Source organism: Hippocampus guttulatus, chromosome 21 (genome assembly GCF_054856545.1).
Source record: "Hippocampus guttulatus isolate MCC_2025c chromosome 21, RoL_Hgut_1.0, whole genome shotgun sequence".
Classification (NCBI taxonomy): Eukaryota; Metazoa; Chordata; class Actinopteri; order Syngnathiformes; family Syngnathidae; genus Hippocampus; species Hippocampus guttulatus.
In genome coordinates, this window is record NC_141281.1 from 4,734,532 (window position 1) to 4,760,453 (window position 25,922).

General features: G+C 43.5%; 1 protein-coding gene across 2 annotated transcripts in view; it reads left to right on the plus strand.

Moving 5' to 3' along the window:
- Positions 1-5,497: 5,497 nt before the first annotated feature.
- col11a1a (collagen, type XI, alpha 1a) overlaps positions 5,498-25,922 on the plus strand; it is a 43,789-nt gene continuing 23,364 nt past the window's right edge. The window contains exons 1-16 of one of the 2 annotated variants that reach the window (XM_086101842.1): positions 5,498-5,841; positions 9,823-9,987; positions 10,259-10,472; positions 12,181-12,343; positions 17,438-17,563; positions 18,852-18,947; positions 20,219-20,317; positions 21,503-21,790; positions 22,722-22,787; positions 22,959-23,000; positions 23,068-23,130; positions 23,976-24,050; positions 24,179-24,262; positions 24,658-24,714; positions 25,604-25,657; positions 25,749-25,802. In XM_086101842.1, coding sequence (XP_085957968.1) covers positions 5,727-5,841; positions 9,823-9,987; positions 10,259-10,472; positions 12,181-12,343; positions 17,438-17,563; positions 18,852-18,947; positions 20,219-20,317; positions 21,503-21,790; positions 22,722-22,787; positions 22,959-23,000; positions 23,068-23,130; positions 23,976-24,050; positions 24,179-24,262; positions 24,658-24,714; positions 25,604-25,657; positions 25,749-25,802 — 1,761 coding nt within the window. In that variant the 5' untranslated portion in view covers positions 5,498-5,726. The remainder of the gene's footprint in view (positions 5,842-9,822; positions 9,988-10,258; positions 10,473-12,180; positions 12,344-17,437; positions 17,564-18,851; positions 18,948-20,218; positions 20,318-21,502; positions 21,791-22,721; positions 22,788-22,958; positions 23,001-23,067; positions 23,131-23,975; positions 24,051-24,178; positions 24,263-24,657; positions 24,715-25,603; positions 25,658-25,748; positions 25,803-25,922) is intronic. The other variant, XM_086101843.1, reaches the window with a different exon arrangement.

The window sequence follows — 25,922 nt, forward strand, 5'->3', positions numbered from 1 at the left end:
ATTTTGATTTGGAAGTAGGCCTGGCACTTAATGAGAGTAGCAGCCTGCAGGCCAATCTGTGCTGCCTGAAGTCTTTTGCTTCCTATCACCAAGCCCACAGAAAAAGACTGCAACACTTCTCAAGACGCCTCCAAATTCCTGGCCAAACGAAGCCATTTCTTTGAGGAGCGACGCAAGGGCATTCCTCATCAGGGGGACACAATGCCCCCTTTCACCGTGAACTGACTCAGAAATTTCACAGGTGATGGGAGGAACCGTGGACACTTGATCCTCCTTCTATCCCAGCGTAACGCATTGAAGGGATGGGAAGTGGTGAGATGCTGAAGAAGGGGAGTGGCTGTCTGAGAGAGAGAGAGAGTAAAATGAGTCCATTGGAGATCTCTAGAGTGGTAGGAATTTCAGAAAATCAATACATATTTATCTGAGAATATAGCTGCAGACGCAAAGCCAGATGAGGCGAATACAGAACCTTGAATGACAGACCAGATGGTGACAAAGGACACATGCAGCCAGAAAGGTTGTGGTGAATTGTACAGTAACAATTACATTACTTACATTATGGTTAAAACCAAAACCATTTTGCTACTTTTTGTCGGCTGAAAATTTATCGCGGTTGCTCAAGGAACGACCAATCAGCTGTCACATGAAAAAACTCAAAAAACAGGTAAACCACATTTAAAAAAAAAAAGAGGGTTGACTTCCCCTTTAAAGAGTGTGGACTGTTTTTTTGTCTTTACAAATGAGGCAGTAATTATGTTAATACGGGCTGCTTAACTCCACTAAGCACTTTCACTCAGCAGCACTTAGTTACAGGTAGTAATCAAAAAAAAAGTTTTACAAATCCATAGTTGACTAGCATCTCTGACTGAACTCTGTTAACCTTTTCAGTGTCAACGGTATTCATAAATGAGTCAAAATGTTGTCAAACCATATTTTACAAAATGTGGATATTAGACGATGGTGCACTACTGTCTTTCAGCACTTGGTTGGTACATTTGAGAAGGATCTTATGAATCTTTTCAAAACCGGTTACTTTCACACTTTGACATGTGACACGGGATGTCTTACGTGTGCCAAGTGGAGTACCTAAAAGTAACAAGTAAGGCACTGTATTGGCAAACGTTGAAAAAGCAACCTCTCACTCTGTCTGCCTCACACACATGCACACACGCACACCTACATGCGCGCGCAGTGATTTAAAAAAATGACTTCCCAAAACCAAAAAAACACATAACTGTTTACATGATGCTAATAAGTCAGATGTTCTCGTAATTTCCGTTCAATTTTACTTCGTTCATTTTCAAATGTATGTACTGTGTGGATAGAGTGTGAGTCTGATGTCAAAGGACAGCAAAAACAACATATTCATTCTGGTCCATAATACTTTATATCTGGAAACACAAATATTGGATGTTTATAGAAGCAAATGTGTCGTCTTTCATAGTTTTGGAGCATCTCCTCCTCCTCCTCCTTCAACAGGGCCCTGCAGTCTGTTTCAAACCCTTCTGGCGTGTACAGAGGGGAGGCGACGACCCCCCAGACAGTCAACTCAACTTGTGTCCAACCTCCAAGCTTTTAAATGGGCTCTTTCACCATTTGGAGCGATGAATGTGCTTGGTATTTCCAGCAGCCTTCATGGAAACTCTCTGGTCTTGAATGCATCATAGCATCTCCACATATACTACAGAGAAATCGCTGTCCTGAAAGGAAGTTGCATTGCTTTGAGCGGACCATGCATTTTCAGCTTTTATCATATCCAGCTCAAGACATCCGAATTTTATCAATAGCGTGTGATGTATGAATGCAATATCCATTCGCCAATATGTAAATGCAACTGGAGCCACATTTAACGCTTTTGAAATAAATGCATTCCAAGGAGGCGGCCACATCCCATCCTCTCCCCCCCCCTGTCTTCTTGACCCTGTGCATGTGAGTGTGTGTGTGTTTGACAAAGTCGATGTGTCAGATTGGTGTGGAATGCCAAAAGGTACTCGGGTCTCAAGTCTCCACTTTCCGCCCTCACCCAGCAGCTGTGATCCTCAAACGCCAGCAGTTGTGAAGCGGAAGCATCCAAGTTGCGCTAATTGTTTGAAGAGGTGAGATGTTTGCAAAAACAAGGAAGTTGGGTCATTCAGCGCTAAACATGAGACACGTTAAGCCTTTGCCGGCAATTTCTACATGTACTTTAGTCAGACCATTCCCCAGACCACTTCTGCAAATAAAACACTCAGACATGTTGAAACGGAACTGCAATATTACGCGCTCGTGAGAATGTAATCCAGCTTGATTCGTGCCATAAAACGTCTGAGCTATCGTACTGAAAAACATGTGAGGGCATCTGAGCCTCATCGGGACTACAGATGTTCCAGATTGACAATTATCATTTTATTATAATCACATTGTTGGTTTCTGTTCTAGTTAAAAGGTTTATTGCATATTCACATCCCCTTTATGCAAGTTTGTGCTTGTGCTCTTTGCCAGACAGAATGACTCAGAAACACCGGAGGGAATAAAAGCTCTCAGTCCTGTTCGGCAAAAGAGGAAAGGAGGAGATCAAAGCTAAAACCAAATAACGTAGACGTGAGAAATTGTTAATTAACTGCTACTGAAGGACTTTGGATTTTCAGTAAATTCAGTACAGAATAAGAACCCCAAAAAAATAAATAAATAAATAAATAAACGTTTACTGTCTGTTTAATCAGCAGAATAAAAATGTGCCAAGTGTGCCGCAGGGTCAGAAGCTCTTTCAATCAAAATGAATGTGAACGCAATTCACTTAATGTATTTAGCAAAAAATAAATTAAAACTAAATCATAACTTTCTTTTTTCCCCAATGAATTTTCTTGAGGTTTTATTTTTGTCTCAGTGTGACAGCATGTTCTACAAATTCAGAACATACAGTATGAATAAAAGAGCCAATAAAATAGTTTCAAGCAGTGAATGGATGAATGGATGGATGTAAACAGATGTCAGTAGAGATCATTCACTTTTGCCCAGTGCACACAACTGCGCCTGGAGCAGTTCGCTATGATTAATGGCAATGAGGGGCCACAGCTATTACAAACACCTTTCTCATTGGACACGTTTAAACCAGTTCACATTTACTTTTCTGGCCAAATTTGTGACAAGTGAACTGGCCCCCGAAAATTGAACAGGAATCAAACAACGTGTCCCCCGCAGCGGAAGGAGTGAAGTCAGGTCAGCAGTCCAGGGATGTAGCAGAATGCGAGGAATGTTACCTGCACAACTGTACACTCCTGACCATCCACCACAGAATGATAACATCGGAAGATTTGCAGAGCAGTGACTCAGGGTCAAAGTTAAAAAAAGGATGGGTGATATGAGCGGGAGCTGCAGTCCAGTAGTTGATGCTACCGAATGAAAAGAGAAGGGAATAAAGAATCTATCAAGAGTCAAACGTATTTTATGCTCTATCATCCTATGATAACTTTATACATAGCATCCATAGATAGACACATATAGCACACAGTCAAATGTTTTAGTACTATTCCTCAACTGGTTTTGCTCAACAAGAACTGCTGATGCAAAATGAAAAATAACATGAACATCGAGAGTACAGTGGTTCGCTCTCCCGCTCTCTCTCTCACAGTTCCGTTCAGTTGCACCAAGCCACATTTGCAGCACCTTTGTCTTGAGCTGTATCCACTTTCAAGCTACAACCTTTCGAAATAGTGTTGTCAAAAAAGAATATTTGGTTGAAAAAACAAACAAACAAAACTCGGGTTCCAAAAGGGTTAATGCCGATGAAATATGTGCATGCCCAAAAATAATATTAGCAAACCTTCTCTTGCTGCTATGAGACCGTGGATTGAAGTGAGAGCAGAGAAAGGGCTCTTTATACTCTCCCATGGGCAGTGTGTAGACAGTGACCGGTGACTGGCATGCCTGTGAAAAGTGCTTGTCCTCTGAATGTATGGTTATTAATAAAAGAGTAAAGTGGGGGGAAAATGATTGAGCATCAGTTTGCTGTTCAGTAAAAATAAGTTTGATTTAAATTTTTTGGGATGTGGCTTGACATGGAGACTCATGGAACCCCGTGAGTGGACTGTCTTAAATAGGTCAAATGGTGAACTTTAACAACTTTGTGGAGAAATGGGAATAAATAAAAAACGACAAATAGCAGTATTAGTCCTCCTACTGTGCCACACATTGAAAGTGTTTTTGAATTATTAAGTGGACAAAAAAAAGCCTTTGAGTCACAGCAACTGAGCATTGAGATCGGTGATAAACATGCCTCATCACCTCATTTAATGAAACTGGCTGCATGGTGGAAATAAAGGGGAACATATAGAAAAAATATGATTAATTGTTTGCGTTACCCATTCGTTAAATCTGAAATTAAACAACATAAATTGTGTGTGATTTACCCAACACTGTATTTTTTTTTAAACATAAAATAAAATGATTAATAACTATTCCAGAACTAGTTTTTCCACCCATGCCTTGGCTGTGTGAATATACAGAGCCATTTTCAAGCAATGGATCGAGGTACTGTACCGCACTGTCTGAATAAAGGTGAGAAAACATTCATTGAGTTCTGTTGGATGCACGGATAATCTTAGGCTAAGAGTGTCAGCTTCTGATAACTGGCAGACGCTTGATTGCACTGTGAAGCGGGGCTCGGGAATATTTGTGTTTGGCACGCTAGTTGACAAAGGCAATTCAGCAGCTTGGTGATGTGGCACTGACTAAATACATGAAAATGCTTTTAATATCTTCATTGGTGGGCTCACTGCCCCCCCCCCCACCCATAGGTTTGATTAAAGGCTCGATCGAACACTCAATCGAAATCCAACAACGGAGCTGTATCAGCATTATGCATGTTGTAATTATCGCAATGCTTGGGGTAATATAGCTGACATTTCTTTTTGGTATTGTCTGTCATCATGAGGTGACGGGTGAGCTGGAGCATACCCCAGATGACTTTGGGTGAGAGGCTGGGTACGCCTTGGACTGGTTGCCTGCCAGTAGCAAGACACAGACTAGATAAAATACCCACAGGAAAACCATTCAAGCGCCTCAATATTTTGTATTGGACTATTCCGCATTACTGTGGGATAATGGATGCAGACATGGCAATCAATATCTCTATGCTACAAACTTGATGAATGAAGGGAAATTAGGCATATCTTCATATCTTCAGGCATACATTTGTTCTTTCTCTTCTTTCTAATACGACCCCGCCTTCTGACGGTTGTGTCAATCAATATTTTAGAAATGCATTGATCATCCACCACGATGCTCCGCTTTACAGCTCCTTGACCACTTGGTCGGCCCATGTTTGTCTTTCCTCTTTCCTCAAGCGCACCGCGCCGAGAGCCGGGGCGCGTTGCGAGGCTGATGGGTGGACCCACAGGAGAATTTCCAGCCCCGTGATTTGCTAATCGGGGGCTGGTTGCCTTGTCATTTCCCCCCCTCGGTAAATGCAGCTCTGGTTTTTGTGGATTTTGCCCAGCCCTCCTGCCCGTGTGCTCACCAAGTGTAGCGACTGCAGTCGGTGCGCCTCGGTTAAAGCCCGACTACCCTCACTGGGAAGCTGGGCACTGGCAAGGAGGATCGGGGGGCCTCGCGGTGGCTGAGAGAAGAGGCAAAGAACTCATCACATATGGCTTCTTTGTAGCACAGTTTCCATCATCACTTGGGATCGTGGAAGGGACGCCACTTTGAAAGCACCTTGAAGTCGCCCCAAAGTTTCATTGACGACTATGGAGATGCAGAGGTGGTCCACAAGGTGGAAAACGAAAAGGTGGCTTATGGATTCCTCTGTAGCTGCATTTGTTACGTTAACCCTGGTTCTGCAGACAACCGGTGTCTCAGCAGGTAAGAATACCGGCAACTTTCAACAACAAATACAGCAATAAATAAACACAGCTGCGCAATCGAGATGGAAATTGGGCAGGATCAGAGTTATCCGGACACTGCATGTGCACTCGTGTGCATTTTGGAAGAATCCCACTTGAGGCATGCGAGTTGCGCCCCGTTTCAAACACACTTTCGAGATGGGTGCGTAATGCTGACTTGTGCGCGTTTCGTTCGTTGGATGAATCAAGGGCCACTAGACGCGTGTCTGGAAAGCGCTCGGCCAACGCGGGAACACCTCACCGAATTCAAAGTCATTCTCAAAGCACTTGGTTGTACGATGCTCAAAGAGTGTCCGGCAGTTTAACATCGACTTCAGACGGTCAACTGAGCTCTCTGTCTAATCGCAACTGGTGTCGGTTTTGTGGGCATTTGTCATGCTAGACTGGTCAGTGGCGGACAGCATGTTGCTCATTGAATGCAGTTTGTGTGTGTGTGTGTGTGTGTTTTATGCGATCTATTGATCATCTGGAGGTTTGACATCACATATAGGGAGTCATTCTTTAATATTGTAACCTGTTATGAGAAGAGTAGAAAGCTCAACAATGTCTGCATTGGCCAGGCAGGTTCACCCTATCACCACACTGGCCTGGTCCACACTGAAGGCCAAGAGCTGGCTCAACACCCCCCCCCCCCACCCCACAACCACCACCACCAACTCCCCACCCCCGCCCCCCTCCCCATCAGTGCCCAGCTCTTTTTCCTCTTGACTTTGCACTGAGATGTTTTTTCACTCAGCCTACTGGACGACGCTTGTCTTGTGTGGGAATGCTTCCCTTCAAAGTAGTGTGCAGTTATTTGGTGATGGTACTTGTTGCACTCCCCTATGATTTCAAAGCCTTCAAAGGGCAGCTTTGTATACAGGCTGGGTTGACAGCCGGCACGGCCACACAAGTAACAGGCTTCTGAATTATCGTTCGCTTTCTCCACCGACTCCTTTTTGGAGAAGTGATCAATTAGTTTACTTTAGTTTTAGCTCTTGGACTTCATATTGACTCCATAGGTGTGAAAAGAACATAATTTTACACTTGGCTTCACCACCTCCTTTCACAGCTAATGTCTATTACCCCCCCTTTTTATAATTTTTTTTTTAAATCAAGTATGGTCAGGGTTCTCTACCTTTAGGGGTCATGACAGTTGAAGCTGTTTCTGCAGGGTGCTCTCCCCATCTAGCAGTGTACTGACACGTTTTCTCAGCCCCCGGGGCGCAGGTTCAGATGTGCATTCCACAAGACAAAGCTAGCATTTTCAGAGTCCTCTGCACATAATATGCTCAAGCAGGAAACAACCGCTAATCAGCTCCTTGTTTTACCTTTCCTGGAGGTGTTATCTAAAGTGACGAAGATTCGATCGTTTGGAATTTTCAGAAGAGCAGTAATGATCTTTTATTGAAATATGTTGACGTATGACATGTGTTTACATGAACATCAAGACGTCTCTGAAGGGTTTTAATGAAGCAAAACTGAAGGAAAGGTAGAAATTCCGTTGGTATGACATCCGCATAAAGCTGTCTTGTTTGAACAGTCGGGATGGTGGTTTGGAAGTTGACAGAGGGTAAGCGGGAAAGTGGGTGAGGAGAAAGCGGGGGGTGGGGGGGGGGGCTGGTATGGACATAGAGACATTCTTGTAGAAGATATTATTCGAGTCACAGGGAGCTGCAGGTGAAAAGGTCCTCCATTATTTACTAGCCAATTTCTGTAAAAATGTACAGCCTAGAAATGACAGCGGTCCACCCATGTTTTTTATTATTATTATAATATTTTTTAATGTGCTGAGGTGTTTTGTGTTTCTTCTGTGATGAGACTGTCAATAGCAGCGATTACACCTGTAATGGGCATGACATCAAATCCGTCTAACAATGATGCGTCATATCACTCCTCCCCTTCTCAACGTGTCGAAGATTTGCATAAGGATGTCTGAGCAATAGAAGACGTCTTGCCCTTTTGTCTCTCTCCTCCAGCCTATTCAGAGAGCCTCCCCTTAAATGCCACCTGAGCTCTGGTGGTCGCGACGTGGCCCTGTTTGCTTAGCTCCCCAACTCGCCGTCCAGTGTAAACTCACACCAGTGCATCAGATGCACTCTTGAAATTTCAGCACACTCCTTGTGCCACCTGAATACTGTAGATAGCCATTATTGACATTTTCTCAGCATCCTAGTGTGAGGGCTATCGCCCTGCCAAATGGCCGCATCTGGACCGAGCGAGCAGTGGAGTTCGAACAAAGAGCACCTCTGCAGGAGCTCACAGTAACTTCCTCAGTTCGCTCTCCAAAGTAAGTAAACGGTCCATCCTCAGTTACAATCTTGCGTGATGAGATCCTTCCTTTTGCTTTGAGCTGGTGTGTTCTGCATTTGTTCTCTATACATTTCCTTGGAACCCAATCGCAAAAGTATGTAATTCCCATGGCATCATCAAAGTGTGCCATGTTCATACAACAGCTTACAGCATATTACTCTAAAACTCTATGACACGATTAAAAAAAATGTCTTGGCTGCCTCATCATTTTGTTGGCTTGGGAGTGAAACTCCCTTTTTTGTTATTCACAGCATATGAGAATGACCTTTCCGAAAGGTTGTTTTAAACTTGAAATTTTGCCTGTTTTGAATGGGCCATTCATCCATTTTCTATATGATATGCATTGTTCGCGGGCATTCTGCAGCAGTCGCATCTCAATCATAGGATGATTATGAAGGCAAGCAGTGAGTGGGAATTGATTCCACAGCAGTTGTATGACAGTCAGTTTTACTGTGTGAACCACTACAATTCCAATGTGAAATATACACCCGGGGACGTTGTTAGCTTGAACGCAGTGGGAGCCCAATTTCATTCAAAGTGTTTGCATGTTTACATTTAAACAGGCTCTCTGACAATGCAATGCGCCCGGCTCGTGGAAAGGTACCGCAAGTAAACTCAGAACTGCAAAATTTCAAATAAGGCTAATGTGCATCGACGTCACGTGATCCCGCGCCTCTCTCTGAGAAGTGCTGGTGGCACCCGTCGTATTGTACACTGGGATTAGCTTCATATTGAAACAGGGACTTGCGCCCAAACCACATGCTTTTGTGAAGAGAATTGCAAAGATCTCCTTGTATTCGGCAGTTAAAGAAACCCAGGGATTAAACCTGCACATGCCAACCAACCAAAAAGGTGTTGGGGCGGCTTTGCTTTCCCTCCTTGTACTGCTTTTTTTTCTTTTTTACATATTGTTCTTTTTGGTAAGTGGCGTGGGGGCTTCCGATTATCAGGTTTATCGTCTAAGTTGACTTTTGAATTGGCCGCGTACAAATAGGAAAACTGAATCGGACAAGAGTGCTTTGTATATAGGTCGATCTACCAACGTTGTTGACACAGAGAGGTCGTTTTGAAGAAGAAGCAAAGTCATCGTGCTTTCACATGGGGCTCAGTGGGTATGGCTGTGCCACACAGTGCTCCCTTATGTGCAGGGCATCAGATGGAGGAGAATGGAAAACTTGATCAGACTCTTATCCAGGTAAACCTACACTTGAGCAAGAATGGAGCTCAGTTGGCACATTGTTTATTTTGCCCAATGGGTGCCCTTGCAGTTTTCCAGGGAAACAGGAGTGAGATGTTTCGGGTTGTTTTGTCGTCTGAGACGTGTCTTAGTCCATATATACTCTGCAAAAACACAACATTTTAAGTGAAGGCTTATGTTAGTGTCTTTGATATTGGCCCAGTGGGACTCCGTCTGGTTTTTATGATACAGTTTTTGTCGTTAAAATACAGTTTTTATTCACGACAAAAATGATTTGCTGATTCTTCCTTTGGTGCAGAAGAGTAATTTTTCATGACACTCCATTTTCATCACTTCTCGTACAACATCAATATGAATCAAATGTCATTTCATTATGGACCCATAATGGTTTTACTCAACACAATAGCAGTGATAAGACCTAACTGATGTTTCATTTGCATCTCTTAACAGCACAGCAAGTGGATGTGCTCAAAGTATTAGAATTTCAAAATTACCCCGAAGGAGTGACAAAAACATCAGGATTTTGCACAAACCGAAGAGCATCAAAGCCGGACGCTGCTTACAGAGTTGGCAAGCAGGTCCAGATCAGTGCGCCCACCACGCAGCTATTCCCTGGTAAGATACGCCAACTCATACTTTCACCTCTTTCAGCTAATTCTTCATATGAAAATTTCATAAATTACTGTTAGAGGTGTTGCAGTTGATCTTGGAATGCTACATTACCCCATTGTTGTCTTCTGTATTAAGTAAAAGACTGAAGCTATCACAAGCTTTTGCCTTTTCAATAAATCTTTTGATAGCAGTCATTGCATTACAACCTGAAGATTTGCATGGGAGGCAAGTGCAGGACTATCCAAAAGTCACAATAACTGGTCTCCCTTTACAGAAGGTGATTTCCCTGAGGACTTCTCCATCTTGACGACAGTGCGCCCCAAGTCTGGCCTCCAGTCCTTCCTTCTGTCTATTTACAATGAGCAGGGGGTCCAGCAGCTGGGGATAGAAGTTGGACGCTCACCTGTCTTCCTATATGAGGATCAGAATGGCAAGCCAGCCCCGGAGGACTACCCTCTGTTCCGTACACTGAACCTTGCCGATGGAAAGTATGTCAAGTCCTGAACGTTTCCATCATCATACACAAAAATGCACTTACAGAGCCTCTTCAGCAAAGTATACGCACTACACAGGTAGAGAGTCCCGTTATGGTGCAATATGAGTCATCATTCACGCATACTGGACTGTCACGTACACGCTGACAAAAACCTATTCAGAAGAATATTTTGTGCTATTGCCAGCTATGTGTTGTCATGTAGAGAGCGTGAAACACTTTCTGATCCCCAGTGGTTTGCTCTTTTAGATAAAAGCAAGAAACCAATGCAAGTCTTCCCATTGATGCTCCATAGGTGCCCATCACTGGATTATCCATCTCATCGGGGGGTTTTGGGCACAGAGACAGGCGAGGGACGCAGGATTACAGGGGAACAGCAGGGACTGCGGTGGGCAACCTGACCCCATCCATGAACTCACTGCCTCTGTTATTTTAGAGGGAGTGCTGGAGGAGGCAGTGCTAAACTCCACCTCCCCTCTGCAACCTCCCCCCTTTTACCTCTTGGATTACCTCACCCAACCAGGAACAGTGCTTGTAACCTTTTCGCATAAAACTGATTATATGCTCCCGGGTTCAGAAATCCTCGAGTTCTCACAAAGAGCTTTGCCTTAGCTGACATGAACCCTTGTGCAGGGATAAGTGGGAATAAATAAACAAAAAGGCTGGGGAGAAATTAATACATTTTCAGGCTCTCGTATGGTGACTGTTCAATAGAAGCATTGAAACTCTGCTTGACTCGTCCTGGTTTGAAAGTGACATTTTAGTTCAAGTGGCATGGAAACCCAGACTTTTGGAAACAGTGATACAGACATCCTACCAGCCCACTTCCTAATTAGGTATTATCAGTGGAAAAGGATCCTCATTTGTGACAGCAAGCCCCCATCTTGTGAAACAAAACACACAAAGCCAGTTCATGCTTGTAAAGTCTTCCATTTTGAGGCCAACACATGCCATTTTCAATCGTGGTATCTTCAATAGTTATTTCCATTGCAATATAAAATGCGGCCATTTGTAAAAGTGGATTCGGACCCACCAAAGTTAGCCTTTACTTTTCTACCATATAATGTGACAGGTAATCCTTCCGGCCGCACAGCTAAGCTCGGAGAGTGCGGTGCAGCACGTTTATTTTCCTCGAAGCTGTGTTGCTGGAATGTTTTTGTTCAAAAGAAGATTGATGAGAGGAAATCAACCCCTACATGATCAGATATGGATCTGTGTCTGTTATTCAAGCCTTGTGTACTCCATTTGAAGCTTTCATTGGTGCCAAGTCTCATCTTCCACCACGGAACAATGTTTTGACTGTAGGCCTCCTGCTCTGGTGAGGCAGGTCTTCCTGGATTCTGACACACACTTTCCACAATGTTCAGCATGTCTGTCATGCCGAGTAACCCAGAAGGAGGATTAAGTTTGGAGTTTAATGAGTGTAATCCTGTGTTAAACAGGGCCAAAGTGTGGGGGCAAGAATGCGGTCCACCGCTGCCTGGTATGCAGTAGCTCTTAAGCGCGGCGGTAAAGGCTCCAAAGTGGAAGGAGGTGTCATACTCACGTGTGACCCCAGTTAGCCCGTTGTATCTCGAGATGTCACTTTCCGAACGAAATGATCCCCGTCCATTGAACGAGAGCGCAACGGGGAATCAATGTTTCGCTCCGAGGTATGTTCATACTGATCGGCCATTCCTTGTTGTGGTTTTGCTTTTGAACAGGTGGCATCGCGTTGCGATTAGTGTGGAGAAAAAGACAGTCACCATCATTGTGGACTGCAAGAAGAAGATCACCACGCCTCTCCTCAGAAGTGACCAGACCTCCATCAGCACCAATGGCATTACTGTCTTTGGCACCAGGATCCTCGATGAGGAGTTTTTCCAGGTACCATTTAATGCCTTGCTTTCACTGATCGAGTTACATTCACTCTCTTGACAAGTAGATTTGGTAGATGGACTGTGGCTTCAATTGCGTAGCAGGTTGTCCTCATCAGCAGATACATCCATCAACGATGGGAATTTTGCAAATCACATTCATTCATGTTTCTCTTCTCTGTCAATCCCTCGATTGGACTACTTTGCATTTGGTTGTCACGTGAAGCGCCGATAACAAAGTGCCGAATACTGCCATGAATGTGGAGTTGACATGAAACAATGCTTTGATTTTATGACTAGTGCATAGTTAGTAGACACATTTCTGTTTGATGCCACGTGTGCGAAAAGGGCCGAGAAGGTTCGAGCAGTTAACTTCTACTCTTTTCTGCATTGCATAGAATTAGGGAGACCAGTGTTTGTTTACGGTCTTAAGAGTCCCTGATCATATTTACAGTTTACTAGAGTAGTAGCGCTTTGGTTGGCTTGTTTACTTTTGAATGCATGATGTGCTATCTGCTTATATTTCAGTGGCCGCAATAACCATATTTGTGTTGGCCTGTTTGTTTTATCTGTTTTGTGATGCCGACGTGGACTCTTGGGGAACTTCTAAGAGCCTTTGTCACTGGTTCTCTCTACCTTATCATTAGAAACACTTAAGTACTGCAGAGTTCTTATATGCGCCCACTTATAATTGCATCGTCACTTGTTAGATTTTGTTTGGGGGGTATTTTTGTCATTCTGTGAAATTGCATCACTTGGAAGCAAATTGGATGAAGTGACCAAACGATGTTGCACTGGTATTAGCTTAATTTGTAGCTTCTTACATTTCATTCAGATTTTCTTGGTGAAGATGAACATGGCAGAAACCACTGCGTCTGCAACTGTCAGAAGAGTTCAATCCAAACTGTGTTCGAATGCTGTCTTGCAATTCTTATCATGACATCTCTGAGAGAAGAAAGACTTACTGTTACATTCGGCTCGCGGTAATAGTCATCATTCTGCCACACATGTTGCTATGGAAAGTAGCACGTCGAAACAAAAATATTGCTCCAAATTGAAACGTGTAACTTGGGACGTGGTATATTTCTATTGCACTTCCTGTGCAATGCAGCATTTGATCCATGAGAAATCAGTGGAGTTGGAACTAATGCTTGCTTCCATCCTGGGGCATTGTGCGAAGGACCGTATGTAAGCATAACCTGACAAGACCACAGAATTGGGCAGGCTAAAAGCAATAAACAACACTGTCTAAATATAACATGCAAGTGTAACAAAAATAACTGTCCGTCTTGTCTACGTTTTGCTTTAAACTGTTTGACAAACAGCTTAGTGTTCTGCTGTTCATGTTTTATTGCATCTCTAAACATTCTTGCCTGCTCACATGAAACACTTACAGAATGCATTAATTTGGCAAGTATTATGCACAGTATGGGAGTGCTTTTAATGGTTGAATCCGCCGCCGCAGACTTGGTAACTCTTTCGAGGTTATGTGAGGATAGAGGGGGGTGAAGAACAATCCAATAATGGAAGTGACACCCTTGGTCATCTCTGGTGGGAAGGAAAGGTCGTAGAGAGGCTATGTTTGCTTCGAAGAAAGGGCTGGTTTGTTTATGGGAAGCCATTATTATGACGCAAAAGAATTGCTTGTATTTTCGGTGTGCCTCCTCATTGCCAAAGGGACCCAAAGGGCCCTAAATATGCTGTGTTTGCTTCTTTCCCAGTCGTTGAAGGCGATCCAGGCACAATTAATTTTAAAACCTGGTTTTTCGAAACAGATATACCATAGTTGCATATCCCGTCAGTTTGGATTACCTTTATGAGAGGGCACAGACGGCAGCATCTGTATGAAACAGTGTGCGCAGTCAGAGGCCGACAAAGTGGACGCGCTGAAAATAGGAGCCATAAGTCCTCCAACAGGGTCTTCGCTGTGTGGTTTTTGGAACAGGTTTCCTGTCTGTTCTCTGTCGCCGCTCTCTGCTCAAATCCACAGGGCCCATTGCATGCTGGGATGTAAAGGGGAAGGAAATACCGAAGTCTTAAGCCTACACACGCTTACAATGAGAAAATAAACAGTGAAAGCAGCTCGCTCAAAACATTTTTGTTCGTCACAAGGATTGGGGTCTGAGGCGCGCTGATGTCTTTAAGTGGTGCAAATGACAAGTGTATGGTAAATGGCCTAAAAAAAAAAATCATTTCAAGAGTCCAACGGTCTTTCGGTATTTTGTGGTATTTTAATCGACAACATCTGTTGCGGGTTACTCATTGGTTTGTACAGTGATTCAGAAAATATGAACATCTCGCATGCGTTTACTCTCATATTGAAACGGGCATCGTTTTTTGCAAAGTGACCTTTATTTTGCATAGACGTCGATTCATGCCATATCGGGCGCAGGTTTGAAGCGACCGACTTTGGAAAGGAACCTGCTTCAGATGAATGGAAGTCTTTCATTCCCCCCCCCCCATCACTTCCTCCCCGTGTGTTCTGCCCTTCCCGCCACCACCTCCCCTCCCTCACCTCTCTCCCCCACCTTGAGGCCTCCCCACCGTGCCAAAGCAATGAGACCACCTATTCATGCAAGGGTGACATTACTTGGCTGAACTGAAGACTTTCGTGTACATAGCTGCCCGTGCCTTCGTTTCCTGGTTAGAACACGCTGATCCTTGCGCTCATCGGTAGAAGTAGATGTCAAATACTGCCGGTGTTCCGTTTCACTGTCTGTGTCACCTGCATTAACTCCGGTGACTTGGCCGTTGTGGATTCAGTCACTTTAGTTACATTCGTGTACATTGGTATTCTGAGGGCAGACAAACCTAGCGTACTTTAAAACTCAAATCTTTTTAAGTTGCGTGAATATGTAATTCTGCCTGCCCAAATATGGTGTGCATATTTTCAGGCATTTCAGTGACCAAGGCTAACCATTTTTTTGTATTTTTTGGTTGTGTGGGTGTGTTTGTGTATGACCTTTCAAGGGGGTCAGCTAATTGTTGTGTGGCTAAATGTCTGATGATAGCTGGCTCGGATCAGACAAAAGGAAGGTTGCCCATGATTGACATTTCATGTAGTCGAGGGAGAAGTACCGGTACCTCAAAGAACCTACATGTTGATGAATGCTTGTGTTTTGATTTGGCTAGCGAATTTCGGTTTTATAATATTACTGCTACACACTTATAAGTATACTGACTACATATCCACAGGGCTCTCAGAGTAAATTCTACAAAGAGTGCATTACTGTGTATGAAAACAGTGCATTAATAAGGAGTTGCAAACGGGGTTCACAAGTCTTCACTGTTGTGCTCGACCCTGTTTCCTCCCTTTTCTAATTGACCTCTTGTACCGCAGTCATTAACAGCACAGCCCCATGGGATGGTTTGTGAGCAGTATTTTGCAATGCTGTAGTCAGGAGGGGCATACGTTAGGAGTTCTGGCTTTACTCCAGGTTGGCCAAGGCTTTTATCTCAGCAGTCCGCCACGGAAGACAGACTCGAAAGCCTCGGCATAACGCTCCCCAGGTGTTACCTTGCACAAAACATATTTTCCTGTGGCAACTGCTCTCTCTAAACCCCTGCCTGACTGCCAGTGTCCAGGTTCCTCTTGGTGTTCCCTCTCAAGTGTTGGCAGTTTTAAGCTTGCCTGTACTTGAGCTTGTGAATTGTCTCGTTGTTGCCAAATGGCACGGCTACAATGTTATTTTTCCCTGGAAAGAAAGGTCAATGTGGCACATGGGTTTCCAAGAAGCGAGTAGATTTGATGATCGTGCCAATGAATTGTTTCTTCTGCTCGCTGTGACTTGACTGCCACTGCCATGTGGAACATAATTCTGGAAAATAGTTCTATGACTTTTTGCAGTGTAATGATACACCAAGCTGCCGCAATGTATTTGTGTGCAAACGGAGCGGCTCACAGACGTGGGCTAATTAGAACTGACTCTAGGCCGGGTTCAAGCATTCACTGTTGGTCTTAGGGTGACACATGAGGTAATACATGTCAGCTTGAGTCAAGGCAAAGCTTGATCTGTCCTTTCCTCTCCGGTTTCCACAAACTCATACACACACGTCAAAATGGCAAGAGCTTGTCAGACTCGCCATTGAGTTTTCACCACAATACAGTCATGCCTCTGTTTGAAGGATAGTTTCGCCTTTTAAGTGATTTGGAGTTCAGAACCTTCAGGCAAACATCCCATCCCACTAATCAAAGCTTTTCAGTCACTGGATGATATGCATTTTCGTCATTAAATATATCACCAATTGTTTGTCATGATTTGACTTAGTGTGTGTCCTTGTAAATTCGCCGTTTGTGTGTGGCACATGGATGTACAGATAATAATAAATGTGCCCATCCTTTGGAACATAACCCGGACGATACAACAGAACAAAAAACAAAAAAACAATGTGGTTTCATTTTGTATTCGTTTTTCCAGAAATGGCCAGTAGTACATGAATTGATGGATCTGTTTCGAAAATCAAATCCTTTTCAAAATAGCATTACACCCACCCGGGGCCGTTCATGGAGGAATCTTGAGTGTTGAACTGAATCGCTGCAAGATGTTGACGGACGGTTGTACAAAGAGATTATCAAGAAACTCTGCAAGTCTTAGCAAATGGATGTCTATTCGAAGGTACATGCTCAGAATCCATAGATCGCATTTTTATGCAAGGGCGAATATATGCTCACATTCTCCTGACAAGTTACAGCCTGCATCTCTCCTCTCACGTTTGACTGCCGATCACCTAGTTGCCCTGATGACTCGAAGGGCCTCGTTTACTGAACACTTTCTGCATACACAGACAAATGTGGCCGTCGAGTAATCGGGCGCAACTAGGTGAACTCATGAAAGACACTTAATGGCAGCGCAGTACTGCTAGACTCCGGAGAGATTTCACTGAGAATTTGACATTACATCAGCCAACTCAAAACGTTGGAGTCTATTGGGCCAAGATAAGACGTGAGATCACAGATCACATCGTCATGCTCGAAGCCTTGTCTGGTCTTGTCTGCAAAGTGCTATACTCTAATCCGCTAAGCAAACACTCACATGAGCTAACCTGAGGATATACAGTATATATATATATATAATTTTTTTTTGTTCTCTTCTGCGTTCCACAGGGCGACATCCAACAACTTCTGATCGTTGATGATTCCAAAGCGGCATACGACTACTGTGAACATTACAGCCCGGACTGTGACACCCCCCATGGCGAATCCCTGCAGGCCCAGCAGCCTCAGGAAGAGGTCAGCCAACCAGGGAGGGTGGGAGAGGTTCTGCAAAGTCGTGGTTTAATACCCTTTTCAGCATGCGTAATCATTTCAACATTCACTAAATTGTATATTTGCTTATTGCACTCCAAATAGTGCAGTTGTTATTAGGCCGTCGTGTGCTAGTTTACCATAATGCTCTTATTGTTTACTTCAACCAAAATGTGGCCAGGTGAATTTTGTTTGGTTGTTTTTTTTATTTTTTATATGCGGGTTCTTGTGCATGTGGTCATTCCTTTAAAATTGATTACTAGATTATAAATGATACTGTAGAAGGGTCTTGGTTTGGGAGTAGACAAGTGTTTAAAAAAATTGGTGCCATTTCTTAGTGCATATTCTGGATATTTTTTCTGATGTGCTGGCTACAAATGAGTGCTGAACTGATGACTGAAGAGACTGTCTGAGTTCTGTACAGCACTTGGTTGTCTCTAATAATAATTAGTTGTCTCTAATGTCTTCCTCCATGCATACGTAAGGAAAGTTTCTAAAGGGTATCACCCTTTATATACTTAAGGAGCCATGGAAATAAGTAATTAACCAAAGATGCCAATTGTAATCTTTATACCTATAGGTGAAGTGAGTTTAAGATCCCAGATCTATATATTGGATTGAAGCAAAATCAATGATCTGCTCGTCCGAGTTATAGTTTGGCCATCGATAAAGCAAGGGTCAAATATAGCTTATGAAATGTTAACTGCTGTTCGGACGTCATGGCTTCAACAGATAAATGAGTGAATTGAATCTTTTTGTATGTTGTCTCAATGAGGATGTGCGCGCTTTGCTTGGAACTCGTCTTCCATTTAGTTGACCTTGGATGCCCCGAAGCGTGTCATTACGTGCTTTCAATGAGAAAGTTCCATTACAGTGTGCTCAGAAATGCAGCTGGTATATAGGGCTTTGAAGTTTGCCTTTTGTATTCCTTCAGTTTACGAGCGCTTCAACATCCCATCTGTTAGCATGTTTGGAGGCTAATACCAGCACAGCTTGTTTCCGTATCCCATTCATCTGCCCGCCACATCCAAGCTGCTACTGCATCCTTCTGTTACGCATATTATGTGGATGCATAATGTCATCTAAAATGCAACCCCCCCCCTCCGTAAATATATATAAACTGACTGTATTTATTCATTTTTTGAATAACATAATAACAAATGACGCGTTTAACATGCTTGTGATGCAACATCATCTCCCTCTGCATTCTTGCTGCAAATGTTAACACGTTCCTTCCTTTCTCCCTGTTCTTTCTCTATGTCAATATCTATAGTACACTACCGATGATTTAGAATACTCTCAGTTCTATGATTATGCTGAGGGCCCCACTGACATCGTTCCGACCGATGATGAGTATTCTGAGCCGCAGGTAAATGAAAAAAAGGATAAGCCACTTGTCGTCTGTCTTTGTTTACAATCCCCTCTTTGGTTTCTCTTTTTGGTCTTGTCTGTATGTCCATGTTATGTTTATATGCACATTGATATTCCGATTATTGATTTGAATAAGGCTCATGATACGTCGAGAAGGGTTCCGGTTTCGAAAGCTCTGTTTTGATGACACTGTTTAGTTACCGTAGCCACTGGATCCTTTCAACAACAATAACAGCATATATGTTATATATTGCGGTGTCAATCAAAACTGAACATTGTTTACTTAGTAAACCAGCACTTGTGGAGCCCTTTTAATCCTGAAGCGATTGTATTTGTCCAGTTGTTTTGGCATGGTTGAACTTGACTTGATAATGTGCATGTAAACATACTCAGTGTGTCACACACCTCTGTCTTTATTATGAGGCTTCAGCCACTGAATCCCGTCTTTGCATTCCAACATGTCTTTATCACTCTGAATGTTTAAAAAAAAAAACTGCAGCAGCAGTGGCAGCGAAAACCACTTTCAGGTTTTTTCTTGTGCCGCAATAGCTTTCAAGGGCTGCTGAAAAGCAAATATTCAAATGTGCATCTGTCCCAAAAATCGTACATTTGTCCCAATATGGAGTCGGTGTTTCATGAAAGGCACCATCTGTGATTGTTGTATCTTATCCGCATTATCGTGCGCATCATTGCAATGGTAGTCCAAGTTGTTTTTTTTTTTTCTTTGTGATATATATGGTTGCAGCAGTCATGGGTTGTTATTGGGCTACAATATTTAGACACCATTCACAGATTGTGCCTTGAAATCATTTCCACCCTTGAATGTTTGTCTTGGTGTTTGTTTTGTCGCCGCCCCCTCTTCCAGAGAACCAAACGTAGTGTCTCCATGAAAAAGAAGAGGACCCGAAAGTCCCTCAGTAAAACTAAGGCCAAGCCGTTAAAGTTCTTGGCTGCCAAAAAATCATCGGCTAAAAAGTTTGCCGCTAAGAAGAAGCGACCGATGCCTGGCTACCAAGCCACAGCGCCGGCACGACCCCGAGGCAGTTTTAGGGTAAACGATCAAGATGAGAGAAGCAACAAAACCCATCAAGATTTCGAAAAGAAAATCTGTGATGGTCGCCCGCGAGCTCCCTAACCTCTTCCGTGTAGCTCGAGCAGAGACTCTAGTCAGCTTGGGAGGACCCCTAGAGCAAATAACCCCCGGTTCAAACCTTTGTGTTAACCCTTGCTTTATTCTTCTTTCCTGTTTTTTTTTTCAACATGCCTCAGCTAAACAATGTAGAAGGAGATTACAATACAGGCTTTGACTACGGAACTGTAGATGATTCTCACACTCAGTCCCCCTTTGCCACGCATGGACCCAGCGAGGTAACTTTGTTCTTCATTTTCATTTCATCTAAATTACCGGTAGTGCAAAATTGCGTCAGGGAAATTTGGTCCGGGAGGACTTTGCCCAAGCAGGTATCTGGTATGAAAAGACACAACTATTTCAGTGAAATTGCTGCGTCTTTTGGGTGGTGCCCTGCATAGGACAAATAGCTTCTTGGGATGCAAAAAAACCCCAAAAACCAAGCCTGCATATCTTGAATGTTGAGGTCTAAAGATTGAAACCAACTCTTATTTATCTTTGGTTGGTTGCTCTTAAAATCTTTCTTCAAACTGCGTGACTTTATAGGCTGTGTGGTCGGACATCTATTTGCCTAAAACCGAGAAAAAAAAAAACAGATTGAAAAATGTCCAAGGGAAATGTGTGGTTTTAAGTCTGAACGACGATTGATAAGGTGTCATTGAACAACATATGCTGCGTTTCCCGTCATCCAAGAAGCTTGGTTTTGCATGCCCAACGATCAGCACAAACCAAAGCTTTGCCACAGCCAGCTATCGACTTGCTTTACCTACCGCAGCGTCTGATGATTTGGAAGCAATGACACAGGCGCCTTGAAAGCTAACATTTGGCTGCACGGATTCGTGCCAGCTAAACCTGTGTGATCGCATTCTTTTTTGATGCTCACCCAAATTGAATCGACAAGTTGGAATGACAGAAATGAGTGTGCCAAGTGATTGTGGTTTAGCGGCGATATCCAAATTTGTGAATCTGCCGTCAATCCTGAATGATTGAGCTCACGAAATGACTGTTCGACATTTATCCCTGCCTCTCGTTGTTTCGGTATCAGTAAATTGTAGGATATGATACGGAGCAAAAGAAGGCTGAAATAATATTCATTTTGTCGTGACGTGAGTGCGTGTGCATTAACACTCGAGTGACTGTATTTGAAGCGATCATGATAACACCTTTTGTATTAGGTGGTATTTTGACATTTGATACCTAAAGGTTGACAATAATGACAATAAAACCAAAAGAAATCTTTCCAAAACAATTGCTGTTTTCCGTTGAATACTCAAGGTGTTACCATTGTTAATGATGCCAATTCATTTGCAAATGCTCTGATAACTTCTTCAAAAAAAATAAAAATAAAAAAGGTACAAGATTTGCTCAACTAACATTCTACTGGCCATTGCTTCCTTTCTTCTTCGCTTTTGTAACAACCCAAGGCTGTGGAGGAGGATGTTGTCGGTGTCTATGTCACCGAAGCCCCTCCCGTTACGCCGGAGCCCGCCGTTGTCCCTGAAACGGCGCAAAACGTGGACGCTGGCGCGGAAGCATATGACTTGAAGGAATATGATGACCTAAAGGAGTATGACTTGGGAGAGGTTGACAACAGGTTGTATGATTATGGGGCATATGATGAGTACGGCCCCACCCCCTCTAAATCTACTGCCGCCTATGACGAGGAATTGGGGCCTGGGGTGGCTGCTGAAACGGACGTTTCCGAGAGCGCCGTAAGTATTCGCACCCGGACTTGAAGGCCGAGGGGTGTGTGCATGTGTGCACGTTTTAGGGGCTTATTCTATCTTCCGGTTATCATCTTTCCTAGTGGGCATGAGTAATGAATCACTGGCATGCTGCGTGTGGCGTCGATCCTGCTGATGGTTTGCTGGTGATTTGATTGACTTCTAAGAGTGACACATGACACGTGCATCTCATTGTTTGGGTTTGTCATAACAGAATGCTTCACTTTGTAGATTCTGACCTTGAAAGCGTAGCATTCCAAATGATCTTGTTTGTTTTGGCATCTCTCCACATCGAACCGCCACTCGGTCTAAGTAGAACCTCTTAACAAACCAGGCGCACCTCCAGGATCTTGGCGATAGATAATTAATCTATCATCAAGATCTGTTTTGGCTCACCAAGCAGACTCTCTGTGACATACAGTACGCCCTACCAATACATAACAATCCGGCTATTAATTCCACATTAAGTGGGTCAACGACCTCTAATTCTATTCTCTATGAGATTCAGACAACTGTGATCCAGAAACACCATCAACAACAATGGAATCCAAATTGGTTTGCGCACAAATACGAATGTGAATGCATTTCCCCTTATTTTTCTGTCTTCGGGGTTTGCACGTCTACAATAGCTTGCTCGCATCAGATATTGCTCACGTTGATCACCGTTCGCCACCCTGCACAATGCCAATGCAGTCACTGTATTGCTCCACATCAAACGCACTCGGTCAGGGGTCACCACCCCCAACAACCCCCCCTGCTCCACATATCACTAACATATGCCTGTTTAGTCATTTCACTCCCAAGTGTTGCACTTAAATCCTCCCTCTGGCGCCCACGTATAAACAGTACACGACACCCAGTATACAGTCATGACAAACTGAGCAAAATGTCTTCCTCTTTGCTGTCTTTCTAACCTCAGGTTGCTGGAGCTGGAGGAACCTTTGGCCAAAAGGGAGAGAAGGGCGAACCCGCTGTGATTGAACCTGTAAGACCCCCAAATTTGGTGATCGGGGACTCGCGATGCCAAGTCATTTTTTTCTGGAAAGATTAGCTGTCGTGTCAAATCCAATGACTCGGAGTCAACCCGTTTTGCTTTTACGCTCTGTTTTTCTACTGCTAGTGTTTGTGGTGGTGAAACAATATTTGTTTTTTCAAGGGCATGCTGATTGAAGGACCACCAGGACCCCATGGTCCAGCTGTGAGTACATATGAATATAGAAAGAAATATGCTATTTGTCAGCTAACTTTCTGTTGTCTTTGAAAAGGGTCTTCCTGGTCCCTCAGGCCTACAAGGGCCACCTGGTGCCGCTGGAGATCCTGGTGACAGAGTGAGTTTATTGATCTATTATATCTTTTTTATTGAGGGTTGTGGGAGGGGTGATTTTTGCAGAGAGGGGTGATCCTCTTGCCCAGAAAGTTATCTTTGGGGACTTTATAGCAGTGTATGCTCTTGTATGTTGAATGTTGTACAAGTGCATACCGTGCCCACCAAAACTGTACCATTGCCACTGTGACGCGAAAATGTGGACGCCAAAATTCTGACGCCGCTGACACGGTCAGCAATTAGCCGATTGTTGCCCTGAAACGCATTTCTGACTTGCATGTTGTTTTAAGTTAATTATGATCTCAGCAACTGCTAAAGTTAATTACATCTCGCGCAGGATTTCAGTGTGTGTGCATACTAATCACTTAATCGGTTAGGAGACCCGGAGGTCAAAACTGCTGTGTTTGCACAATACCTCAAAAATGTCTTTGTCACGTCAAATTAAATCGTTGTACAGTGAAAAGTCTCGCTAGCTGCTGTATCAAATCGACAGCTATTTACCTCGTTTGAGTGCTTGGCATTGTGTTGAAGTGGCCGACATGACATTGGCTTCAACCACTCTGTTGGCTTATCGATGCACTATTGCGGCATTCTATCAAGGGGCCTGCTGTCCTTGTACGAGGGCCTGCTCAAGACTTCACAGTATGAATTTAAATTAAAACAAGATATGCTTGAAGAAGTTCCTCGCCATTCAGTGCTGTATTTGCATTTGCTGACACAGTTAATAACAATTAGCGTTCACTTTCGTTTACTCAAAGCGCCACAATTCAACTCTTTATTTTCCCTCACTTGACGTTGGACAGTGACTCATTGATTATTCTTTATATGCGATCTTGATATGCACTTTAGGGTCCTCCCGGTCGTGCTGGTTTGCCCGGTGCTGACGGCCTGCCTGGGCCCCCTGGTACCATGCTGATGCTGCCGGTAGGTTCGACCAACCTATAAACACTTCAACCAGAGTCATTTTTGTCCCCTCGTATAATGAGGGACAATTACTAACGCACCGAGGAACCTTTTCATGGCCTTTGTGCGCATATATTTGTGTGTAACAGTTCCGCTTCGGCGGCGATGGTGAGAAAGGTCCGGTGGTGTCGGCCCAAGAAGCCCAAGCTCAGGCCATCCTTTCCCAGGCCAGAGTAAGCGGACAAGGATATGAAGTGAAAGACTGGAAAACATGACAGGCTTTTTGCGGGAGAAATTAGGAGGGAATAATGGCTTTCACTTTGCATTGAGTAAAAATAGCAAAATATCCCTAAAACTCAAGCTCATAACAAATACACAACTTTTACAACATGCATATTTTGTCGAAAGGTTTCATGATAAGGTTTTAATGAAATATGATGATGATGACATTACGTATACAGCTATATCAGTATAATGAAAATGATAACTACAAATGCATAAACGCATATTATCATTTTTTTTCTGGGGTAAAATTTGATAGCTCGATAGAGATTTGTGTTAAACGCTTCTAGATAGATACAGCATATGAATCATCTTCAGGATGATTAATTTCGTATTTATCTTGCAGCTGGCTATGAGGGGCCCCCCAGGGCCGATGGGGTTGACAGGAAGATCGGGGCCAGTGGTGAGTAATTTATCTCAACAACTCACCTCGATGACTTTTTTTTTTTCCACCAATATCATCCCGGAACCGTGAAACTTCGCCAAGGTACATGCAACAAAAGTAATTGCAATGAAACATGTTCAGAATTGAGGTCCTTTTCTCAACATGTTTTACTTTACTGTGGCTTGACAAGGTGATAAACTTTTATGGCACGATTTCCATTCCACTTAAATTAAGCAATTGCGTGAGGTGCATCATTGCATTGCTGCAAAGTTCCAACCGAATCGTTTGTATGAAAATGTTGTTGCATCAGCATTTTGGGGCTCAGTGTCAGTGTGCATAACACCTGCTTGTTACTATGTAGGTGCTAAAGGCTGCCTGGGAAATGCACTTCTCTCTACCGCCCCCCACCCCACCACCTCTCATTTGGGCTTGTTGATACATGATCCACTCATTATCTGCTGCCAATAGCACACCCACAATGCCTCTGTAAAATCTGCCTTTCACTGGTTGCAGTCCAAGTGTAATCATCTCCAAAAGCATCTTTCTTTATAACGTGTTTGGAGTCACCTTTGGATTATTTAGCATACAAAACATTGTTGCGTGCCCTGAATTTGTTACTTCTAAGGTTTCATGGGGGCTGTATCGAATATGCATGCAACAACCACGTATGTAGACAGATTTGAATTAGGCAAAATAGTTTGAAGATTGTGTTCGTATTTACAGGACGTGGTTGGTAACAATCTTCAAGCACATGTCAATCTTGTTGAGGCCCATTCCAAAGGGATTTATTGTAGCTAAACACTTCCCTCTAGTGGTTCGATTCCACAAACCCTCCCGTTGTTGGAGAAAAGTGCCAAGGTGACAATGTGAGAGCCAGTTTGTTGAATTTATTCTGTTTCCTGTCTAGGGGCTACCTGGTTCAACTGGACTGAAAGGCGAAAGTGGAGATCCTGGTCCTCAGGTGAGAAACTTGTGTTTCAACAAGCAAATGGGAACTGGAAGCCACTCCAGGCCACTGTTTGTGACTGAGGGGTTTCTCATGTGTCTCCAAGGGGCCCCGTGGCATCCAAGGGCCACCAGGACAAACCGGAAAAGCTGGCAAGAGGGTGAGTGAACTCAATGACCCCCGGTACTTTCACTGAGGTGCTTGTTCGAATCTCCGTGTTTGTTGTGTGTGGATTTGTTTGTACCTGCTGCTCACACGCTGAGAGGATTATTTACAACCC